The 20,452-nt window shown below is 44.4% G+C and overlaps 1 protein-coding gene across 2 annotated transcripts in view; it reads right to left on the reverse strand.

The window, feature by feature from the left end:
- Window positions 1–200: 200 nt before the first annotated feature.
- Window positions 201–20,452, reverse strand: part of LOC131585710 (myosin heavy chain, skeletal muscle, adult) — a 37,020-nt gene continuing 16,768 nt past the window's right edge. Inside the window, exons 1-38 of one of the 2 annotated variants that reach the window (XM_058852099.1) lie at window positions 16,809–17,060; window positions 16,578–16,721; window positions 16,330–16,486; window positions 14,656–14,683; window positions 14,443–14,557; window positions 14,257–14,349; window positions 14,067–14,130; window positions 13,872–13,970; window positions 13,662–13,765; window positions 13,425–13,563; window positions 12,666–12,784; window positions 12,418–12,567; window positions 11,680–11,850; window positions 10,602–10,911; window positions 10,358–10,434; window positions 9,387–9,474; window positions 9,175–9,292; window positions 8,741–8,864; window positions 7,980–8,116; window positions 7,622–7,877; window positions 6,384–6,626; window positions 6,105–6,281; window positions 5,874–6,019; window positions 5,695–5,785; window positions 5,217–5,606; window positions 4,938–5,064; window positions 4,642–4,760; window positions 3,987–4,183; window positions 3,443–3,626; window positions 3,191–3,356; window positions 2,893–3,017; window positions 2,453–2,761; window positions 2,156–2,359; window positions 1,766–1,891; window positions 1,501–1,671; window positions 1,266–1,370; window positions 1,028–1,123; window positions 201–488 (exon numbers count right to left, since the gene is read on the reverse strand). In XM_058852099.1, coding sequence (XP_058708082.1) covers window positions 333–488; window positions 1,028–1,123; window positions 1,266–1,370; window positions 1,501–1,671; window positions 1,766–1,891; window positions 2,156–2,359; window positions 2,453–2,761; window positions 2,893–3,017; window positions 3,191–3,356; window positions 3,443–3,626; window positions 3,987–4,183; window positions 4,642–4,760; window positions 4,938–5,064; window positions 5,217–5,606; window positions 5,695–5,785; window positions 5,874–6,019; window positions 6,105–6,281; window positions 6,384–6,626; window positions 7,622–7,877; window positions 7,980–8,116; window positions 8,741–8,864; window positions 9,175–9,292; window positions 9,387–9,474; window positions 10,358–10,434; window positions 10,602–10,911; window positions 11,680–11,850; window positions 12,418–12,567; window positions 12,666–12,784; window positions 13,425–13,563; window positions 13,662–13,765; window positions 13,872–13,970; window positions 14,067–14,130; window positions 14,257–14,349; window positions 14,443–14,557; window positions 14,656–14,683; window positions 16,330–16,486; window positions 16,578–16,721; window positions 16,809–17,015 — 5,832 coding nt within the window. In that variant the 5' untranslated portion in view covers window positions 17,016–17,060 and the 3' untranslated portion in view covers window positions 201–332. Of the gene's footprint in view, window positions 489–1,027; window positions 1,124–1,265; window positions 1,371–1,500; window positions 1,672–1,765; window positions 1,892–2,155; window positions 2,360–2,452; window positions 2,762–2,892; window positions 3,018–3,190; window positions 3,357–3,442; window positions 3,627–3,986; window positions 4,184–4,641; window positions 4,761–4,937; window positions 5,065–5,216; window positions 5,607–5,694; window positions 5,786–5,873; window positions 6,020–6,104; window positions 6,282–6,383; window positions 6,627–7,621; window positions 7,878–7,979; window positions 8,117–8,740; window positions 8,865–9,174; window positions 9,293–9,386; window positions 9,475–10,357; window positions 10,435–10,601; window positions 10,912–11,679; window positions 11,851–12,417; window positions 12,568–12,665; window positions 12,785–13,424; window positions 13,564–13,661; window positions 13,766–13,871; window positions 13,971–14,066; window positions 14,131–14,256; window positions 14,350–14,442; window positions 14,558–14,655; window positions 14,684–16,329; window positions 16,487–16,577; window positions 16,722–16,808; window positions 17,061–20,452 lie in introns of those variants that run through there. The other variant, XM_058852100.1, reaches the window with a different exon arrangement.

Below are 20,452 nucleotides of genomic sequence, written 5' to 3' on the forward strand. Positions count from 1 at the left end.
TTATTTATGTGAGTAAGAAATTTCTTTGATCATTGGTAAAATACGATAGAAGGGATAATCATTTGGAAATTAGAAGATAAAAAGCTGTACCGCCACAAAGCTACACAAAGATTTTATACAGCAAAACTATGCCCAAAGACTAATGGTGATACAGACCTCATCCATAAGAAAACAAAAACAAATGAAAACTACTGCTCATGTTGTCAATGCAAATGAATCTACACTTTATTCCCTATGTCTTGAGATAGCTGAAAAGATCAAATCTGGAAGACAGTGACAGAGGGTTCACATTTTGTGCAGCCCTCAGGTCACTTTGCTGCCTTGTGACATCCTCACTCTTCCTCTTCTATCTTCTTGCCATGCATGTCCCGGCTCTTCACTCGGAGCTTGTTGACCTGTGACTCTGCAATGTCAGCCCGCTCCTCGGCTTCCTCCAGCTCGTGCTGGATCTTGCGGAACTTGGAGAGGTTCACATTGGACAGCTCCTCCTGTGTGGGGAAAGGGAGTCAGGGGTCAGGAGCACAGGACAAGGGTTTCACTCCTGCTGCAAGTCAGCCTTATGGGGCTGCAACTCTCCATCCCCCTCCCACCAGTGCTCACACATCAGCCTCACACAGAGCTCCTCATCCTCCCCTTTTCAGGATCCTACTGGGACAAACTTCACCAGGACTGTGTCACACGTGAGGAGCAATTTCACCCCTCTGATTTATCATTCCTGGAGTTACCCTCCAACTTCTTCCTGCCCAATTGTCAGTGTGACTTAGTGGCCTGGGAAGACCCTGAAGCCTTCTGCTGCTGATTATTAGCAGAGATTCAGGAACTTGTCAGTCAGTGGGTGTGGCCCCTGGGTTTGTTTATTCCGGCCTCCTGTGTGAAACAGGCTGCACCACTTCCCTTAATGAACATTCCTAAGACAGCTGAGACTTAGGAGTTTACTTCATAGCCCTCTCCTGGTATTCACCTTCATTCAATGTGTGTTCTGCCCCAATGGAATGTGGCCTTTGCCCATCCTCCAAGCAATACTTACAGCCTCCTCAGCTTGTCTCTTGTAGGATTTCACTTTCATTTGCAGCTTGTCCACCAGATCCTGCAGCCTCAGGACATTCTTCCTGTCTTCCTCAGACTAGAGTGTTTGGCAAACAGGAAAGAGAGTCAATTCTTGATTCTGCATCACGTGAGGTTAACAATTCCCCTTGGGGATGGTGTGTGTAAAACGTGCCTTGCTGTGAGAAAACCGTGTGAGAGCAGGAGCCCTCCTGCCTTACCTGGTAGGTCAGTTCCTTCACCCTCCGCTCGTACTTGCGCACGCCCTTCACGGCTTCAGCGCTGCGCTTCTGCTCAGCATCAACCTCCCCTTCCAGCTCCCGCACCTGCAAGGACAAACCCATCCCTGCAGCTTCCCTGCCAATGTCTCTGCAAGGACAAACCCATCCCTGCAGCTTCCCTGCCAATGTCTCTGCAAGGACACGCTCACTCAGGCACAACCCCAGCCCTACACACCCTGGCCTCCAGCTTCTGAAGTTGTTTCTTCCCTCCCTTCAGTGCCAGCTGCTCGGCCTCTTCCAGACGGTGCTGCAGGTCCTTCACTGTCTGGTCCAGGTTCTTCTTCATCCTCTCCAGGTGGGCACTGGTGTCCTGCTCCTTCTTCAGCTCTTCTGCCATCATGGCCGCCTGATCAGAGCAAAGGGTCAAAGCCATTTAAGGACTGGAGATATTTTGGGGAGACTACATTCACCATCAGCAATGCCAGGAGTGCCCAACTCACATCTGTGATGGCCTTCTTGGCCTTCTCCTCAGCATTGCGGGCTTCCTGGATGGTATCCTCCATTTCACTCTGGATCTGGGAAATGTCTGTTTCCAGCTTCTTCTTGGTGTTGATCAGGCTGGTGTTCTGTGCAACAGGAAAGACAGGATTCCTACTGTCAGGCCAATTGCCTCCACATCAAGGCCCGAAAATGCAGGTAGAGTTTAGGAAAGTCTTTAGTGCCAGAGATTTCTGTAGCACCAGAGCAGTAAACCAGATCTTGAGGGCTGGCTGGAGGGGACATATTGCAGCACACTTCTTCAAATGTTTATCCAGGAATCACTTACGAGATGAATAATAATTTAATTCTTTATAATTTGTGAATGGGAATAATTTCCAGCAGAGCCTGACCTGGGTGTGGAGGAGCTGGGCACGTTCGGTGGCATCCAGAAGCTCCTGCTCAGCCAGCTTCCTCGAGCGCTCCGTCTGCTCCAGGGCTGCCCGGAGCTCCTCAACTTCAGCCTGCAGCAGGTTTGCTCTGCGCTCCACCATGGCCACCTGCTCCTTCAGGTCATCCTGTGTCCTGAGAGCATCATCCAGGTGCAGCTGAGTGTCCTGAAAGAGAGACCACAGAAATTACCAGGCATCAGTTCTGTGGCAAAAATGTCAGAGAACTAATTTCTCTTTCTGTAGCTTTCCTGAACAAACCTTCAGCACTGCCTGAGTGTTTCTCAGGTTCTTCTGTGCCTCTGCAGCCTGGCGGTTTGCATGGCTCAGCTGGATCTCCATTTCATTCAGGTCTCCCTCCATCTTCTTCTTCAGCCTCAGGGCTTCATTCCTGCTCCTGATCTCAGCATCCAGAGTGCTCTGCATGGAGTCCACAATTCTGAGGTGGTTCCTCTTCAGCTGGTCAATCTCCTCATCTTTCTCTGCTATCTTCCTGTCAATCTCAGACTTCACTTGGTTGAGCTCAAGCTGCAGGCGCAGGATCTTCCCCTCCTCATGTTCCAGGGAGGCCTGCACAATTCAGCATGAAGAGTGTCTTACATCCTAAGTAATCTTTTTTACACTTCAACGTGAAAGGTAGGATTGCTTCCCTACTGTCTCTCCAAACAACTACACCCATAATTGATTAGCCTTGTATGTACCTCAGCTTCCTCCAGGGAGGCTTGCAGTTCAGATTTCTCCTGCTCAATCTGCTTCTTCACTTTCTCCAGCTCATGAATTGCCTTCCCTCCCTCCGCAATCTGCTCCGTGAGGTCGGAAATCTCCTCTGTGGGAACAAAGATCAATGGCATGGTCAGGCACAGAGCAGAATGGGAAGGATCCTGTCCCACCAAGGTGACAGGCACCTCTGCAGATCTGCAGGCACAGACCCATGAACAATGGTGGTCATGGCTGATGGTGAGAAAGGCCAGTGAGGGGAGCAGAGGGCCAGGGACTTACGCTGCAAGTTCTTGTTCTCCCGCTTCATTGTTTCCAGGTGGTCCAAGGACTCCTCATAGGCATTCTTCATCTTGAACAGCTCCGTGCTCAGAGAGCGCGACTCCTTCTGCGAGGCCTCCAGCTCAGCCTGCGTTTCCTCATACTTCTGCTTCCATTCTGCCAGGATCTGAAGAGAAACGGGGTGTGAGTCGGGCTGTGGCCATCACAGGGGCATGCTGTGGCCAGGAGTGCTGGTGCTGGAGGCCAAAAGACCTTGTCAAAGTTCTTCTGCTTCTTATCCAGAGCAGCACAGGCAGCATTGGATCTCTCCACATCAATCATCAGGTCCTCCACTTCATTCTGCAGCCTCTGCTTTGTCTTTTCCAGGGAGGCACATTTGGCATTGACAGCCTCAACATGTTCCTCTGCATCCTGCAGACGCTGGGCCAGCTTCTTCCTGGGAGGAGAGAAGCACAGTGCCACGTTAGAGCTTGGTAAGGAGTCAGTTCTACAACCTCATATGAGGGCAGTTTGTCACATTGAGGATTTTGAGCCAAGCACTTTTCACAGATACAAAAGGATCTATCCTTTGCTGTGTCCAGTCACGTGTGGAGGATTACGCCTGTCTTAGCAGTTCTAAAGCCTCTTTTCTCTTTCAATCTACACTTTTTTCTTTCTCTCTCTGTCCCTGTTTTTAACAAAGACAATATATTGTTGCTTCGTCTCACTCTTGTCTGAACCCACTCTCAGAGACTCCAATTTCCCTTGACCAGTTTCCATCTTCTCCCATCATTTGCCATCCTGCTTCCCCACGTACTTGGCCTCCTCGAGCTCCTCCGTGCGCTGAATGGCGTCTGTCTCGTATTTGGTTCTCCACTGAGCCACCTCGCTGTTGGCCTTGGACATGGCTCTCTGCAGCTCCCCCTTGGCCTCCTGCTCCTCCTCATATTGTTCCCGGAGCAAGTCACAGTCGTGGCGAGCGGACTGCAGGGCGTGGGCCAGGGCATTCTTGGCCTGTGGGGACATTGGTTTTGGTAACCTGAATACTTATCTTGAAATGCCTCTTGACTGTGAACTTGACAGTTAAAATGGAATGAAACTCTAATTGGGCAAATGCAGAGCTTGGAGCTGAGGAGACCCTCATGGACACATTCTGGAGCATCACGAGGCATTAGTGACAGCTCCTCTGGGGACCGTAATCTGCTGTTTGTGTCAATGTGTGGCTGAATGGTGTCTTAGAGAGGGTTATCAGAATCTCCTGGAAGAATCTCATGTGGATGACTTCTCCCAGCACATTAAGCATCCTGCTTCCTTTCTCTCTAGTTGAAGAGTGGGGGATTGTGCATTAGAGCTGTTCCTTCCAGCCCTGCATGTGTTTGGGGATAGAACTCTGAAGTATTCAAATGTCTGACAGGATTTTCGAGATACTTTTGGGGGTGATAGAAGCTATGGACATTAGGGTACTTCCAGACCTTGATTTCTTCCTCTAGATGTCTCTTGAGTTCCTCAATCTGTTGGGTAAATCCTTGCTTGCCCCTAGACAGCTGAGAAATCAGAGCATCTTTCTCTTCCACCTGGCGGGAATATTCACCTGGCAAGGGAAAGGGAAGAAAGGATGCACTCTGTTCCTCTTGTGACACCTTCTGCCGGTAAAGCCACATAACCAGGAATGGCCTGGAGAGCTTATACCAGCTGCCACCTTGCACCCTCTTTCTTACTCAGGGCATGCAGGTCCTGACATTGAACTTTGGGGATGAGGATGTCTCACCTGACTCTGTCTGCAGACGAGCTCTTTGAGTATTGAGGTCGTTGATCATGCGCTGATTCTGCTCATCTTTTGTTTTAAGCTCACTCAGCTGATCTTCCAGTGTGCGGCACATCTTCTCCAGGTTGGCCTAGAGAGGAAACACAGGAAGAAAAAAGACATGATGGCCTGCACTCTGCCTTATTGTCACAGTGGGGATTTTGTTTCTGGGAATGTGTCTGGAAGAGGCAGCTTTTGTGCCCCACTTTGTCCCTGTGAGCATTTTCTCCTGCAGTTCCATACCTTTGCTTTGGAGACAGACTCCATGTTGCTGGCCAAGTCATCAATCTCCATCTTCAGCTCACTCTTCTCCTTCTCCAGCTTCTGCTTCACACGTTGCAGGTTGTCGATCTGCTCCCCCAGCTCAGCGGTGCTGTCCGCGTGCTTCTTGCGCAGGGCGGCAGCCGTGGCTTCGTGCTGCAGCGTGGCCTCTTCCAGGTCCCGCCGCATCTTCTGGAATTCTGCCTCACGCTTCTTGTTCATCTCCACCTGAGCTGCTGTGGCCCCTCCTGCTTCCTCCAGGCGCTCGCTGATCTCCTCCAGCTCCCTGGACAGGTCAGCCCGATGCTTCTCTGCTTTAGCGCGAGAGGTTCGCTCTGCCTCAATTTCCTCCTCCAGCTCCTCAATGCGCGCCTGCAGAACAGGAGGGACCCTTCACACCCGTGCCCTCCTCCTGCCTGAGCTGAGCCTGAGCAAGGGAGGGGAAGGAACAGACACTTGCCTGCAGCTCCTTGATTTTCTTCTGAAATTGCATGCCCAGGGCTTGCTCATCCTCAATCTTGCTCTGGATCTGGCTGATTTCAAAGTCTTTCCTTTGGGCCAAAATGAACCATGTTAGAGCTCAAAGAAAGAAGACAAGTGGTCCAGCCCAGCACTCAGGTGCCCCAGAGCCACACTTACTTCTTCAGTTTCTCATCCAGCTGCTGCTTATCATTCTCCAAATCCATGATGCTGTCCTGGGCCAGCTTCAGGTCTCCTTCCAGTTTCCTCTTTGCTCTCTCCAGGTCCATGCGCAGTTTCTTCTCTTGCTCCAGGGACCCTTCCAGCTAAACACAACAAGACCTTCAGTGCTCTACCAGCCAGCTCAGGCTCCATACCTGTCCTGTTCCTGCTCTGTGTCTGTGTGCTTACATCATCCACTTGCTGTTCCAGCTTGGTCTTGGCTTTGGTCAGAGTATTGACTTTGTCCTCCTCTACCTGCAGGTCATCCAGGGTCTGCTGATGGGCCTCTTGGAGGGCTTTCTTCTCTTTTGTCAGCTTGGCAATGGTCTCATCCAGTGCTGCCATCTCCTCAGTCAGGTTTTTCACCTTTAGGAAGAAGGGAACAAATATAAAGGAAACAGATATAGAAATTCTGTAATAGTACTCAACCCATTTTCTGGACTGTGATTGACAAGTTCTACCTCGTACCTTGTTTTCGGTGGCGTGTTTTTCCTTCTCCACCTTGGCCAGTGTTAGCTCAAGGTCATCAATATCTTTCTTCAATTCTGAACATTCATCCTCCAATTTCCTCTTCTTGGCTGTCAGCTCAGCATTAATTTCCTCTTCTTCTTCAGCCCTTTCTGTTGCCTCCTTAATTTTGGCTTCCAGCTGTATTTTGGTTTTGATGAGCTGGTCACACCTTTCCTCAGCATCAGCCAAGCTATCTGCTTCCTGGTGGAGAGACAGAATTGTATGGGTTATAATATTCTGAATTTTCTGGTTTTTGACTCTTTTATCTCAGAGTAGGTGGGTTTATAAGTAGCAGCTCAACCTGACCTTCAACTCCAGGAACAGAAGTATCTTGAGTGGTTTCTACTAGTAAACCTATTCATTTGGAATCAATATTTATTCCAAAGTTTTTGTGTCTCCTAAATTTGTCTCCCAGGGCACTTTTCTATGAGAATGTCTCATAACACAAGCACTAATGCAGAATAGAACATTCTAATTCAATTTCTATTTTCAGCATGAGGAAGGGCTTGGAATATGTTTTTATTCTCATAGAAATTGTATCTACTCACTTTTTCTTCTTAGTTGTCTCAACAAAGCCTTAAAATATTTGTTATTTAGAGGCTTTTCAATTTCTGAGCACTTTTTTTGAGAAAGAAATTTATCACTTTTCTATAGATTGCATGGCCAAAAACTTCTGGCCTATCAGCTACCTCTGTGGCTTCTTTCCAGGCCACGTCTAGGATCTTCTGTGGTAAATAGCTGATCATTTCATTGGCTGTTAATAAACTCCCTTGTCCTATTTGAATTTGAATGGGAAGTATCCATGTTTCTGAAAATAATCAATGTTTTCTTGTGTAGCTGTAAGTAGGAAAAACAGGTCTTTCTCAGGTTTGCCTTTACTGTGTTAGACACCAGCACTGCTTTGAGAGTTGAGATATTTCCCTTCCAGCTTCAAGTTCTCAGCTGTTCAATACACAGTGGCTGGTGCTACATGGCTCTTTCCTCAGACAACCACAATGGTGAGTGCCATGTGGGTCTGCCAGGAATCTCACTATGCCCCTGCCAGTGCCTGTTGACTCAACATTAGAGTGCCTCAGAGTGTGTGATTTAGACTGTTTTCTACCATTTGCTAATTTCTGTGAGTCTCTGTGCAGGACAAGGCACATTCTGACAGTATATCATTCTTTTTCCAGGGAAAAATGAACAGTGATACTCACAGCCTGCACTTGGAGTTGCAGGTCATTTTTCTCCTGCACCAAGGCCACCATTTTCTCCTCCAACTCCTTCCGCTTTGCCTCAGACTTTGCAAGCTCCTCCTTGGTTTTCTCAAACTCTTCCTTCATGTTGGCCATCTCCTTCTCAGACTCTGCACTCTTCAGCAAGGGCTTGATCTTGAAGAACAGCTTCATCCATGGCCAGTGTTTGACATTCATGAATGAACGAACGTTGTACTGGATGCAGAAGATGGACTCCCTGAAATGAATTTCAAGCAGTTATTACATGGCTTTGGTGTGATTCATTTAAACTTCATCAGTAAAGTACCATGAATATCAACTAAATATGAGAAATATCTACCTCCTCTCCACCATTTTCTTATACTCCACTCTCATCAGGAAGCCTCTGCACCTGGCTTGTGTGCGAGTGATGATTTCTGCCAGCTTGTCATCTCTCATCTCCTCCAGGAGTCCCAGCAAGCCAGCTTTGAAGAACACCTTGAGAAAGGAAATGTTGCACCATGTCATTGTGATGTAGGACAGAACAGAAGCACAGAGTCATTCAGATTGCAGAGAGACTGTAATGGCCATGATCAGTATCACCTTGGGCCCTCTCCCAAATCCTCTGTCTAAGGGCTTAGAACTTCCCATAATCTCAGCCCTAAGCATTCAGTTTTCGTCTTAACTATGTGTCATAAATACTGGTTTCCAGTTCAGCCATAGCCTCAGCCACTCCTGTGCCTGGTTATGGACACCAGTGAGCTCTACCATGACCTATTAACTTAATTCCTGGGCTGATGTTAGACCAATCTCACTGCTACGGATATGTTCATGAATTAATGACTAGGGCCTTGCATTTTTAGCCTACCTATATCTGACCCTGACAAATCTTGAAAACCAAGGTTTTATGGCTTCAACCATCCTTATTGTAACAAACTTTACTGACTGATGTTGTGGACTCCTGGTTGAATCTGGCTACCATCCTCACTTGCCTTGACTGAGTGCCACTGATAGCAGCCCCTAGTCTGGCAGCTCTGTTATGTTGTTGTGCTGTGCCTGAGCCCCTGACAGAGCCCACTCTTACTGCTTTTGACAAACTTTTAACACAGGTCTTGCTTTTACCTTGGTGTGACCAAATTTGTACTGGGTATGGTCAACATCAATGGACCCAAGGAGCTTCTCTGAAGCCTTCTTGTTGTCCATGAACTGTCCCTCTGGGATAGCACTGGCATTAAGTACTCTGTATCTGCAAAAGGAAACAAAACATGAAGAAATCACAATTGTTGAAACCACTACCAGAACTTTTCAGACTGTATCATTGAACCAGTCTCATGCCTGGAGATGGTTCATCCTCTCAGGACAGAATATGGGAAATGTTTTTAATAGTAATTCTAAGTACAAAACAATCCTGATCTCAGCACTGCCACATCATCATAAACTGATGGTGAAACATCTATATTAATCAGTACTAATTAAATATAAAAAGTTCAAAGTATATTATAATGATCAGGCTCTTCAGCTTGGTCTGAATGGTCAGAGAGATGCAGAGCTCTTACCTCTGTTTGAAGTCAGCATAGAGGACTCTGCTGGGGAACCCTTTCCTGCAAATCCTGATCCCTTCCAGCACGCCGTTACAGCGCAGCTGGTGCAGCACCAGCTCGTGCTCCATGGCACCTGACAAAGATCACCATTAGTGACTACCCTGCTGTTTGACACTCAAGAGAAGAGCTTCTGCTGCTCAAGCTTTCCTCCTCTTGGCTTGCCTTACCAGGTGTTTTAGTTTCATTTGGGATGATGCAGCGTACAAAATGGGGGTGAGTGCTTCTCAAGTTGGCCATCAGCTTGTTCAAATTCTCCTGTGAGATCATGAAATGAAGTTTTCATGATTTAAGTGTAAGCTTTGGAATCTTAACAGTGGAAGTATCAAATTGGTGTTTCAAGATGCATATCATTCTCCTCTAAAATAATTTGCAGAACTCCCAAAAAGAAAATTGGAAGCTGAAGGCTCCCAAAATTTGTTTTTGAAATTCTTTTATAGAATAATGGTTAGTATTACATTTCCTTGACTGCCTCATTCAAATACAGGGTTATCATCTCACAGTCTTCCTTTAAGTTGGTAATTCTTGTGGTATACTGTTGGGAATCTTAAATATATGACATACTCTTGATCAAGCATGACTAGCATCTGATTTGTCAGCTAAGTAAGCTGTTTCTAAATGGAGGGGATAGGTTTATAGTCCATATAAAATTACCCTTTTAATAGTAATTCAGTCTCAAACTTTGAGAAATGGAAAACTGAAAATATAACCTTCCATCTTTTTCCACATTGAAATCAAGTTGTTGTCTTAAAATGCTGTAATCTTGGGGTAATTTCTTTTGTTTTTTATGTTTTATCTAGTTTTTTTTTTTTTTTTAATTTTACTGTCAGTATTGAAAATCTGTCTAGAGACATAAAAAAGTCTAGGAAATATACCTGGATGCCGCAGAGAGAATTTTAAGGAAGTTGGCTGATAAGTTAGTCACTCCCATCTAAGAAGGTGAACTTAACCCTTCAGATATTTTTGTGGAATATTTAAAAAAGAGCATGGCATTATAAAATAAATATTCTGTAAGTTCCAAGGATGGAAAGGGAAGGATTTTAAAGGATGGCAAGAGTTATATCCAAAATGGAAATGGACCTATCTGATTCAGAATGAAAATGCTTTCCATCTACAAAGAGATAACGAATATTCTAATTACCCTGAAAAGAGCTGAGACAGTCTGGAAAGAAGAACCCTTCTTCTTGCCTCCCTTCTTGCCACCACCACCACCAGCATCTGAAAATAAAAACAAAAATTTAAAAAAAAAAAAAAAAGTTTAATAATATGGACAGTAAATATTGATTACTACAGAATGCAAAGCCACTTTATATTTCTAGTGTTTCCTGCTTTAATTCTGAGAAAAGTTTGTCCCACATTAAAAATACAGTTTTCGTAAAACTGACCTGCATCGGCTCCACCATAAGAAGCAAAAAGTAAAGCCAGGGTCTTCACAGATGATTTCTGGTATAGCCCAATGACAGTTTCATTCAGAGGGTCCTTGTTCTTCTCCAGCCAGCCAGAGATGTTGTAGTCCACTGTTCCAGCATAGTGCACCAGGGAGAAGTGGGCCTCAGCCTTGCCTTTGCCAGGCTTGGGCTTCTGGAAGTTGTTGGACTTGCCCAGGTGCTGGTCATAGAGCTTGTTCTTGAAAGAGGTGTCAGTTGCCTTGGGGAACATGCACTCCTCTTCCAGGATGGAGAAGATGCCCATGGGCTGGGAGAAATCACAAGTAACAAGGAAAGATTAGAATGGGAATGTTCAATGTCACTTTGGATGGGGCATTCACCTGCCTGGTCTAGAGGAAGGAGTCCTCCCACCATGGTCAGGGATTGGAACAAAATGTTCTTTATGGTCCCTTCCCACCCAAACCCTTCTGTCATTCTATAACACTGACAAGAAGCCTGTGCTATGAACATCAAAGGTTGGTTGTGCTGTTGGCAGCACCTCAGCCTGGATCAAAGCCTGGGTTCACCAGGAGTTGTTCTCAATCAAGGGGTTTATTTCTGCTGTCCCTTGCCTCCCTGCAGCCTACCTTCATGGAACTGGTAGGAAGGACTTTCCAGTTCACATGAGAATTAGTGAACAACTGGGAGAGCAATGGTAAAGAGAAAAATAATGGGGAGAACAAGGGGCTCCAGAGTTTATGGAGGTCAGGTGATAGGAGATTTATTTCTCAGATTTTTCTGTAGACTTTGGATTTGAGCCTTTGGAGAAGGAAGAAAAGGAGACTGAATCAGGTTTGGTTTTAGAAGTCTGTTGGTGGAAGTCTAGGCTACTTTTCCATGTTTGAAGACCTGATGGTTCAGACTGATGACACACATGTGCATTTCTCCATTTCTCTTTCCCAGGCTAAACTAAAATTCAGTGCAAAATATTTTCCTTAACTGATGCTACATGTCTGTGAATTCTTTCTGAGCTGACTGTGCCTCAGAATATTCACAGAATCGCGACAGCCATTTTATACTTGCATGGGAAAGGTACCTTCTCAATGAGCTCAATGCAGGCAGCCAGGTCCATGCCAAAGTCAATGAACTCCCATTCAATCCCCTCCTTCTTGTACTCCTCCTGCTCCAGCACGAACATGTGGTGGTTGAAGAACTGTTGCAGTTTCTCATTGGTGAAGTTGATGCACAGCTGCTCAAAGCTGTTGAACTGCCCAAAGCAAGGAAAGGCGCACAGGTTCTCAAGGTGTGCCAAAACCCACAGGCCTTTCCTGCCAGTCTCCTAAGGCTGTTTGAAGTTGAGACACCAGTCCCAACCCTACTGTACCAGCATGTGTTTCCTTAGGAGGCCTCCTACTCTAACCTTCAGTGTCCTTGAAGGACATTTTAATTATTCCTTTGCAAATCAAGCCAAAAGTTACAATTCTTTTTCACTGTGCTACTCAACTGCAAATCTTTGGTAAGCCCAAGAGCAACATGGTGTCAACTCTCTGACCTCCTGGACAGTAGAAACTTCCTCAGTGTCCTACCCAACAATTTCTCAGGCCTCAGATCAAGGATCTGGACGTTTCTGTGTTCTGACACACAAGTCCTTGCATCATCACTGCATTCACAGCACAGGAAACACTGTGTGACCTTGCCCAGACCACTGCCTTTACAAGAGCATCCACCCCTTTGGCCCATAGCTGTGTGAGCCTTAGTCCCCTGTGTGCTTCTGAGTCCTCATGACCCCTCCTTGCCCATCACTTGATTGTGCTGTCAAATCCTTGCTCCTTACATCAAAGATCTCAAAGCCAGCAATGTCCAGGACACCAATGAAGTACTGCCTGGGCTGCTTGGTGTCCAGCTGTTGGTTGATGCGAACAACCATCCACAGGAACATCTTCTCAAACATTGCCTTTGCCAGGGCACCCACTGAATTGTTCACCTAGAACAGAGGAGACAGGACTGCAGTTACCTCTGAGGGACAAAGAGAAATGCCCACGTTGTCCTTCCAGCTGTGTATTTGCAACTGTCAGATGTTACCTGTGTCACGTTTTGACCTTTGGTCACATATTCATTCCCAACCTTGACTCGGGGGTAACACAAGGCCTTGAGAAATTCAGCTGAGTTTAGGCCCGTTAGGTAGGCAGCCTTGTCAGCCACTAGAGGTGTGGAAAGAGAGAGAAAAGCATTCATTTATGGACAATCTCTAGAATCCAGGTGATGTGAACAACTCTGCTCTGCATGTTCTAGGAATGGAAGAACATTTCTCTCATCTCACACAGAAGGCCTGTGAAGGAATGAAAATTTTGGCCACTACTGATGATCTTCTTTGAAAGACAGAACAAATATGGCTTGGATAGGAAGAGCTTAAACCTGGAATTTCCCAGAACAACAACAATCTGCCTCTAGCAAGACATAAGGCAAGGCACATTCTCTTTCTGTGGGAAGTGGATTTCTGGGTAGCACAGCTTGCAGGAGTTATTTCACCAAAAGCACAATTGCCCATCAGGGTGTCCTAGTGCTTGGAGGTTTTCAAGAGACTGAGAGAGATATCCTGTGTTGAAACTGAAGTTCCTGCCTTCAGGCAGCATGTTTTTGGGGAGGCACCATTGGATAGAATAATAGAACTTCCTGTGACCAGGAAAGCACCTCTGCAGTTAGAGGGACCGGGGGCAAGTTTGGATTCTCAATGTTTTATGTGGAGATGCAGGCAACTGCAGTGTGCCTCTGGAAGCTAACATATGGCCTCTGGAGGCAGAGAAGGGCTTGGTACAAATCAGCTCCTGAATCTGCTGATACCTTCAGTGCCATCAGGCTCTGCCTGCTCCTCTCGTTGTTTCTGCTTGAACTTCAGGTTCCCATAGTGCATGACAGCCCCTGTCAGCTTGTAGATGGCTGTTTTCTCATCAGCACTGAAGCCCAGGATGTCAATGGCACTCTGCAGTCAAAATAATGAATTCAAATTATGTCCTTAGCAGATCAGAGATGTCACCCTTGAGACATGCCCAGGAGGTACCCCGTTGCTGTGTTACTCACATCTGTAGCCATGAGCTCCTCCTGGTCATCAATGCTGGGGACAGTGACCTCCCCTTGACTCACATAGTGGAAATCGTAAGGGTTGGTGGTAATGAGGAGCATGTCTGAAAGCAGGAAGAGGCAAGGCATCGGCTTACTTTTGCCAATCAGATGAGAGAGGGAACAGCTCCTCAGTGATCAGCCCCAAAAAGCCATAATGCTCCTTCCTACCAATCAGCTCTGGCTTCTTGTTGGACATGATCTGATAAAAGATGTGGTAGCTCCTTTCCGCCTTGAGCTGGAAAGTGACTCTGGACTTCTCCAGCAGATCTGCCCAGGGAGGTAGGAAGAGTTAGGCACTTGTGGGAAAGGACATGGAGATGGGAATTGGGGAAGGGATGGGAGCAGTCCAGGAGAATGTCTTACAAGTTTCAATGTCAGCAGAAGCCAGTTTGCCTGTGGCCCCAAAGTGGATTCTGATGAATTTACCCTGTTAAGCAAAAGCAGCAGCAGATCAGGCTGGATGTGTTCTGCTGGCATCTCCTTTGCATGAAGAACTGCTCAGGCATCATGTGTGTTGCCATGAGGGGCAGAGATTTTATGCAAAGCAACTCACAAAGCGTGAGGAGTTGTCGTTCCTCACGGTCTTGGCGTTTCCAAAGGCCTCCAGCAGTGGGTTGGCGCTGATGATTTGATCCTCAAGCGTCCCCTGCTCGGAGATAATTATTGCTAGTTATCCCTTCCAAACATCCTGACGGGAACAGATGAAAGCAGTGATCCCACCATTTGTCCACTAACGCACCTGCATTTTGCCTGATGTCTGCTCCTCCTTCTTCTTGTCCCCACTGGCTGCAATTGTTGCAAAGTACTGGATGACACGCTTTGTGTTCACAGTCTTCCCAGCACCGGATTCTCCGCTGCCCAAGGCAAGAGAGAAGCAGAGGGAGCGTGGTCAGGCAGGAGGTCCCCTGGCACCGGGCAGCCCCGCAGGGACCCGCGCAGGGGGTGTACGTACGTGATCAGGATGGACTGGTTCTCCCGATCTGTGAAGAGACAGAAAAGAAGATATTATTATGATGATGATGATGATGATGGTGGTGATGATGATGATGATGTGTCATGAATATAATTGATAAAATTGTTCCTGTGACTTTTAGAAGGTGTGCTAGCAGTAGGCATATATTTCCATTAATAAACCTGCATACCTTCATCCCTACTCCCTTTTCATTACTCAATGTTCCTAGGTTCAGCTGGGAAGCTGATGTCTTGACCCTGAGATGTTGAAACATGCACTTCTTTTTCTGGATATTCCATTCATATCACACTGTTCATTTTGTTTATGAAAATGATTCCAGCTAAGCATCAATTTTGTAGTGTTACTGATTAAATTGTCTATCAATAAGTTGAATTGAACTGGAGCATGTGCTTCTCATAAACTTTATTACATCGGAACAACCACTCCTGCTTAGTCAGTAAGCCTCCTAAATAGTTTTTATGTTTTTGGTCAATTGATTTTTGCCTAAAGAGAATTAGAATAACATCATGAATATGTAGTGACCTTTACCAGAATAGTCTGCCATGCTCTAGAATATTCAAATATTTGTACTTCCAAAACTCGATTTGATATTTCTCTGTGCTATAGCTTGAGCTGAGTTTTTTTTCCACAATTTTGCCTGGTTGCTTTTTTTAACCTATGCTCCCATTGTGACTCCATTGACAAAATCCTTGCACTATAAAAACTGAAAAATCTCTATGAAGTCTGAAGATTATAAAGCATTAGGGAACTAACTCTAAGTGGAGGATTCTAGGTTTGTGCTCAAAAAGTTTCTGTGTGTCTTATGAAGGTGTCAGCGAGGATGAATATATAACAACTTACATGAATACGACCCTGATAAGACACACTACTCAAACATCAATTTAATATTGTTTGTTTTCATTGTATTCTCTTACAGTTAACGTTCTTAATGCTCTGAGTGCTACAGAATTAAATACAGTAATTGGGGACAAAAGAGGGAAGAAGATTTCTTTTAACAAATTAAAATACATGTTATTATACTGTTATCTATATTTCTGACCAATCTGCTCTTTACTAAAATTCTGAATATTTAGACAATGCTAGAAAAGTTGTCACTACCCTTCTTTGGTATTTCTTTCCTTTATATAAATGAATGGAAAAGTAGAAATTTTTTCTGAGATGGAGGAAGGAAGTTATCAATTTTCCCATCAGGTTTCACTGCAATTTCTGACTGAGACTGCTTCCAGAGTTTTTGAAAACCTACAATAGGAAGCATTGGCTCCAACATTGAATATGCTTTCCTTTTACAGTGTTATTTACAGAAATTCATCCTAGTGATTTTCAGTCCTGCATAGCAAATCATTCAAAGAAAAATCCTTTCATCTGAGAAAAAGCAGAACTTTAAAGTATATTCCAATTTCTTTAATGGAAAATCTGACAATATATTCAGTGTTAAATCATACCATCCCAAATACACTGGACATGAAATATTAACACTGATTTTTATAAACTTCATCTAAATGATGATGTTCAGTAAAAAAATCTATTTACAGTGATGACAGAACATCCACCTTTACAGCAACATCAAACTGAACTATTGTTCAGTAAAAAGAATTTTATTCTCTTTTCTGAATATTCACAGCCAAGTGATTTAAAGGAAACCAAGTAACTCACCAGTCAGCATGAACTGATAGGCGTTGTCAGAGATGGAGAAGATGTGTGGAGGGGCCTCCTGGCGCTTCTTGCCTCGGTAGGCCAACACCACCTCGGGGTTGTACACCGGCAGCCACTTGTAGGGGTTGACAGTGACGCAGAAGAGACCCGAGTAGGTCTGTGAGGAAGGGACACAGCACGTTGGCTTCCCCTGAGCCTGGCCCAGCAGTTGCTGAGGCTGCCCAAAGGAAGCTGCTGCTGCCACTTACGTAGATCATCCAGGCTGCGTAACGCTCTTTGAGGTTGTACAGCACGGCGGGTTCGTGGAGGTGGGTCATCATGGCCATGTCCTCAATCTTGTCATACTTGGGAGGGTTCATGGAGAAGATTTGATCTTCCTTCACTGTCAGGGTCTGCCACAGAATAGAGAGTTGCATGTATGTCAGCTAAGAACCCAGAGTGGGAATTAAATTTTATTTGTAAATTTTACATTTATTCACCTCTCCACCTTCAGTCTTGACAGTGACCTTCCCTGCATCCTTACTCTCGATTTTCCCTTTCACATAGGACTCCTTTGGATGTACCACAAAGACAGAGGTCTTGGCATCAAAAGGTTTGTTCTGGGCCTCAATTCTCTCCTTTTCTGATTTTCGAAGGTAAGGAGCCGCCTCGCCAAAGGCGGCCATGTCAGCGTCTGGAGCTGACATCGTTGCACTTCTTCAGGAGACACAGTCAGCAGGGTCCTCTGCAGGCTACAAGATATGTTATGTCAGTGAATTAACATCTTTATGTGAAAGAAATGAGATCTCTTGCACTTCTGTCTTTTCAGATATTAAAGTAGGTATAAACAAGTCAAAAGTTGGATTTAAACTTCCCAGTCTTGGCTGAAAATACTTATAGAGCTCTCTAAAATTAATCCTTAGATATCCAGCTAAGAGACCATGTAGAACAGCAGTTAAGTGTACAGGATGTGGTGAAGTTTAGCAGTATTATTTCAACTTTGTGAACTCTAGCAAATTTGGCTGTTCCCATAACAGAGTCTCTGATTTTTTATTTTTTTATTTAATGCTACTGAAAGTCTATGAAGTAATTATTTTTCTGATAGCAAACAGTGGCTTTCTAAAAATTACTTGCTATGGATAATTCATCTTGTATTATGACAAATACAAATGTTACTATTGCCTGTTCTCCCTTCCATTAATCTTAAACCCTTGGATTTCATTCTGTTCCTTAAAAGTTGTTAAATTTTGTTATTGATTTTGGTGGCAGAAGTCACTGCTGCTTGAAAACATAACAACTGATTTTGTGTTGCACAGATATCCAAATCTTATATATAAGTTGAAGGAAAACATGCTGCCTTCAAAGTTGCAATAAAGTTACTGCTCATAGGGTCAGTCCATGACAGAAGTGGATATCCAAGTCTTATAGGAAGTTAAATGGAATAAAAAGGTATACGTTTTGCCCAGCAGTTCACAGGAGCCAAACACTTACCTTGAAATTTTCTGTCAAGACGGGGCACAGCACTCCAAAGAGACTTTTATAGACTCTGGTATGCAGATGCTTTGGATGTTTCCTTTTCCTTCTGTCAAAATATATTTTGGCAAACCATCTTTGGCAAAATATTGCCTGGCAAACTTAACTAATGGCATAATTGTCATTTGACCTGATATATTTAGAAATGTTTTGCATCTTACCGTTCCTGTGGATACATTTCCTATAAATAGTTTGACAGGGCTATTAATATTGGAATCTGGACTAGTCAAGGCACTTAAAAAACTTGGGTGTATGATTTATTGCTTCTTCTATGGTCTTTACAGGTAACTTAATCTTTGATCCAGATGGGATTCTTTGGCATTTCTGTACTTTTGCAAATGTGAAAGGGAAATAATGTAATGTATCTTGTACATGTGGTCCTGTGAACTTAGAGCTTGCCTTTACCTCATTAGAAAAGGCAGTTCTACAAAAGACAAATTACTATTAAAGCTATTTCAGTGATTCATTATATATTATAATAAAAAGGGGGAAACCAGATGTATTGTGGGCCAGGAATATCAGCTAGAGAAGAATCCAACAGAGAGCAAGGTCAAATACAGTTTCAAGTTTGGTCATGCAGTTTGTGCCTTCAGTGTGAAATGTGACTCCTTAGCTATAAAAGCAATTGAATTTGTGTGTGAATAAATCCTCACTTGGTATTTTGCAGAAATAAAAAAAATTCAGAATGTGCATACTAGTGGAATGTTCACTATTGTCATAGACAGTCATAAGTGATATAACAGAAAATTCTTCATAGTTTCAAACAAAAAAAATATGCTTAATATCTCAGGCCTGAAAAAAAAAGAAAATTATACAGCTTTTGCAAGTAATTTTAGGTTGCAAAGGAGTTGATGCTTCTGCTACAGAGCTGATACAGAAGAAATGTATAAAAATATTAATAGGAAAAATATTAATATAAAAATTATTTCTGTTTCTCAAAATTTATTAAAGATTTTATAAGGGTTAAGGGAGCCTAAGAAGCAAAAGTAACCTAGACCATGAAATACTTTCAACCCCCAGTAGACATACAGTCAATAATATACATATAAATGAAACTTCCTTTCGTCTGACACAAATATGAAGTGCTAACATGCCTTAAAGAGCTCAGGCTCATGTTGCTAATATTTATTTGCCTATAGTCAATGTATACCAAGCAATGCTCTCAAACATGTCAGGCCTCCACTACTTACAGCTCCAAAGAAATTCACAACCCCTCTGCCCAAACACAACTCTACCCACATTCACACACACAGCTTTGGTCTGGGACCCTCTGCACTCTGATACATCCTCAGTCCAAAATCACAAATATCTTGCACTCTTACAAGTTCATACATATCCAACAAGAGCTCTCAACATGGTGCTGCCTGTTTTGGAGCAGCATTGCTGTAGGCAATACCCTGAAAAAGGGGGAATTTGAAAGTAGTTCTGGAGAATGAGTGGTCAAGTTCTAGGAAAAAGGGCACTGTCACTTGAGCTGTTTTAAACACTGTCAGTTCTGAACGTGCTCCTCTCCTGGCCACTGGCATTTTGATTATTAAAAGACTTCAGTGGGTAAAGCCCAGGGAAGAGCAGAGGGGCAAGGTCTGTAAATGTGATCCAAGGAGATATCCAACATCAAGCACTGGTGCAGGCATGGAAACCTTGTTCCAAGGAGGAGCATGCAACTTTCTGGAGTTCGCAATCAGAGCTCAGCCCTGGGCTCCCTGTGCAGGGAAACACCCTCTGCCCTGAACAGGAGGAGCTCAGAAACAACCTGTGTAAAACAGTGACTGCAGGGGGGCATCAGAAGTCCTGAGTCTGAACAGTCTCTGACTTCCACAGGCACAGAACTTAGAGGACAAATCACAGAATGGTTTGGGCTGGAAGGAGCCTTAGAAGAAGTGCAACACCACTGCTGTGGGAAGGAATATCTTTGACTAGATCAGGTTGCTCCAAGCCCCACTCAATCTCAGCTTGGACACTTCCATTGATGGGACATTTCCATATTCTGGGGTGAGTCTCTTGCTCTGTCTCACTGGCCTCTTCTTAAAAAGTGTCACTTTTATATCCAACTAGAATCTACCCTTTTAAATTTGAAACTTTTTTCCTTGTCCTATGGCCACAGGCCTATGTAAAAAGTCTTTCCCCCTCTTATGAGCTGCCTTTATATATTGAAAACCTGCAATATGATCTTCAGAGAGCCTTCTCACCTCCATGCTGAGCAGCCACAACTAAGTAAGCCTTTCTTCATAGCAGAGGCATTCCAGGACTTGGTTCTCTTTTTGTGGCTCTTCTCTGCATCTGCTCCACCTGGTGTATTTTCCTTTTTTCTGGGAGGTCCCAGAGATGAATACAGAACTACAGATGGAGTCTCATGACAGGTCTTTAACTGGATGACATTCCTTCCCACTGGTGTAACAACTGAACAATCCAGCTTGATGCTTTATCAGTAGATTGAACACAGCACACATAACTTTCACTTGCATTCTATCTCTGCCTGGTAGAGCAGTAGAGAAGTAAGAAGATAAGCTTCCTTCTTACTTACTTCTTATCCCATGGTTTCATCACATCTATAAAGCCTTTGTTGGGATACCTTGCTGAAAGTTTTTGGAAATCCCAGTCAATTATATCC

Source organism: Poecile atricapillus, chromosome 17, assembly GCF_030490865.1.
Source record: "Poecile atricapillus isolate bPoeAtr1 chromosome 17, bPoeAtr1.hap1, whole genome shotgun sequence".
NCBI classification, from domain to species: Eukaryota; Metazoa; Chordata; class Aves; order Passeriformes; family Paridae; genus Poecile; species Poecile atricapillus.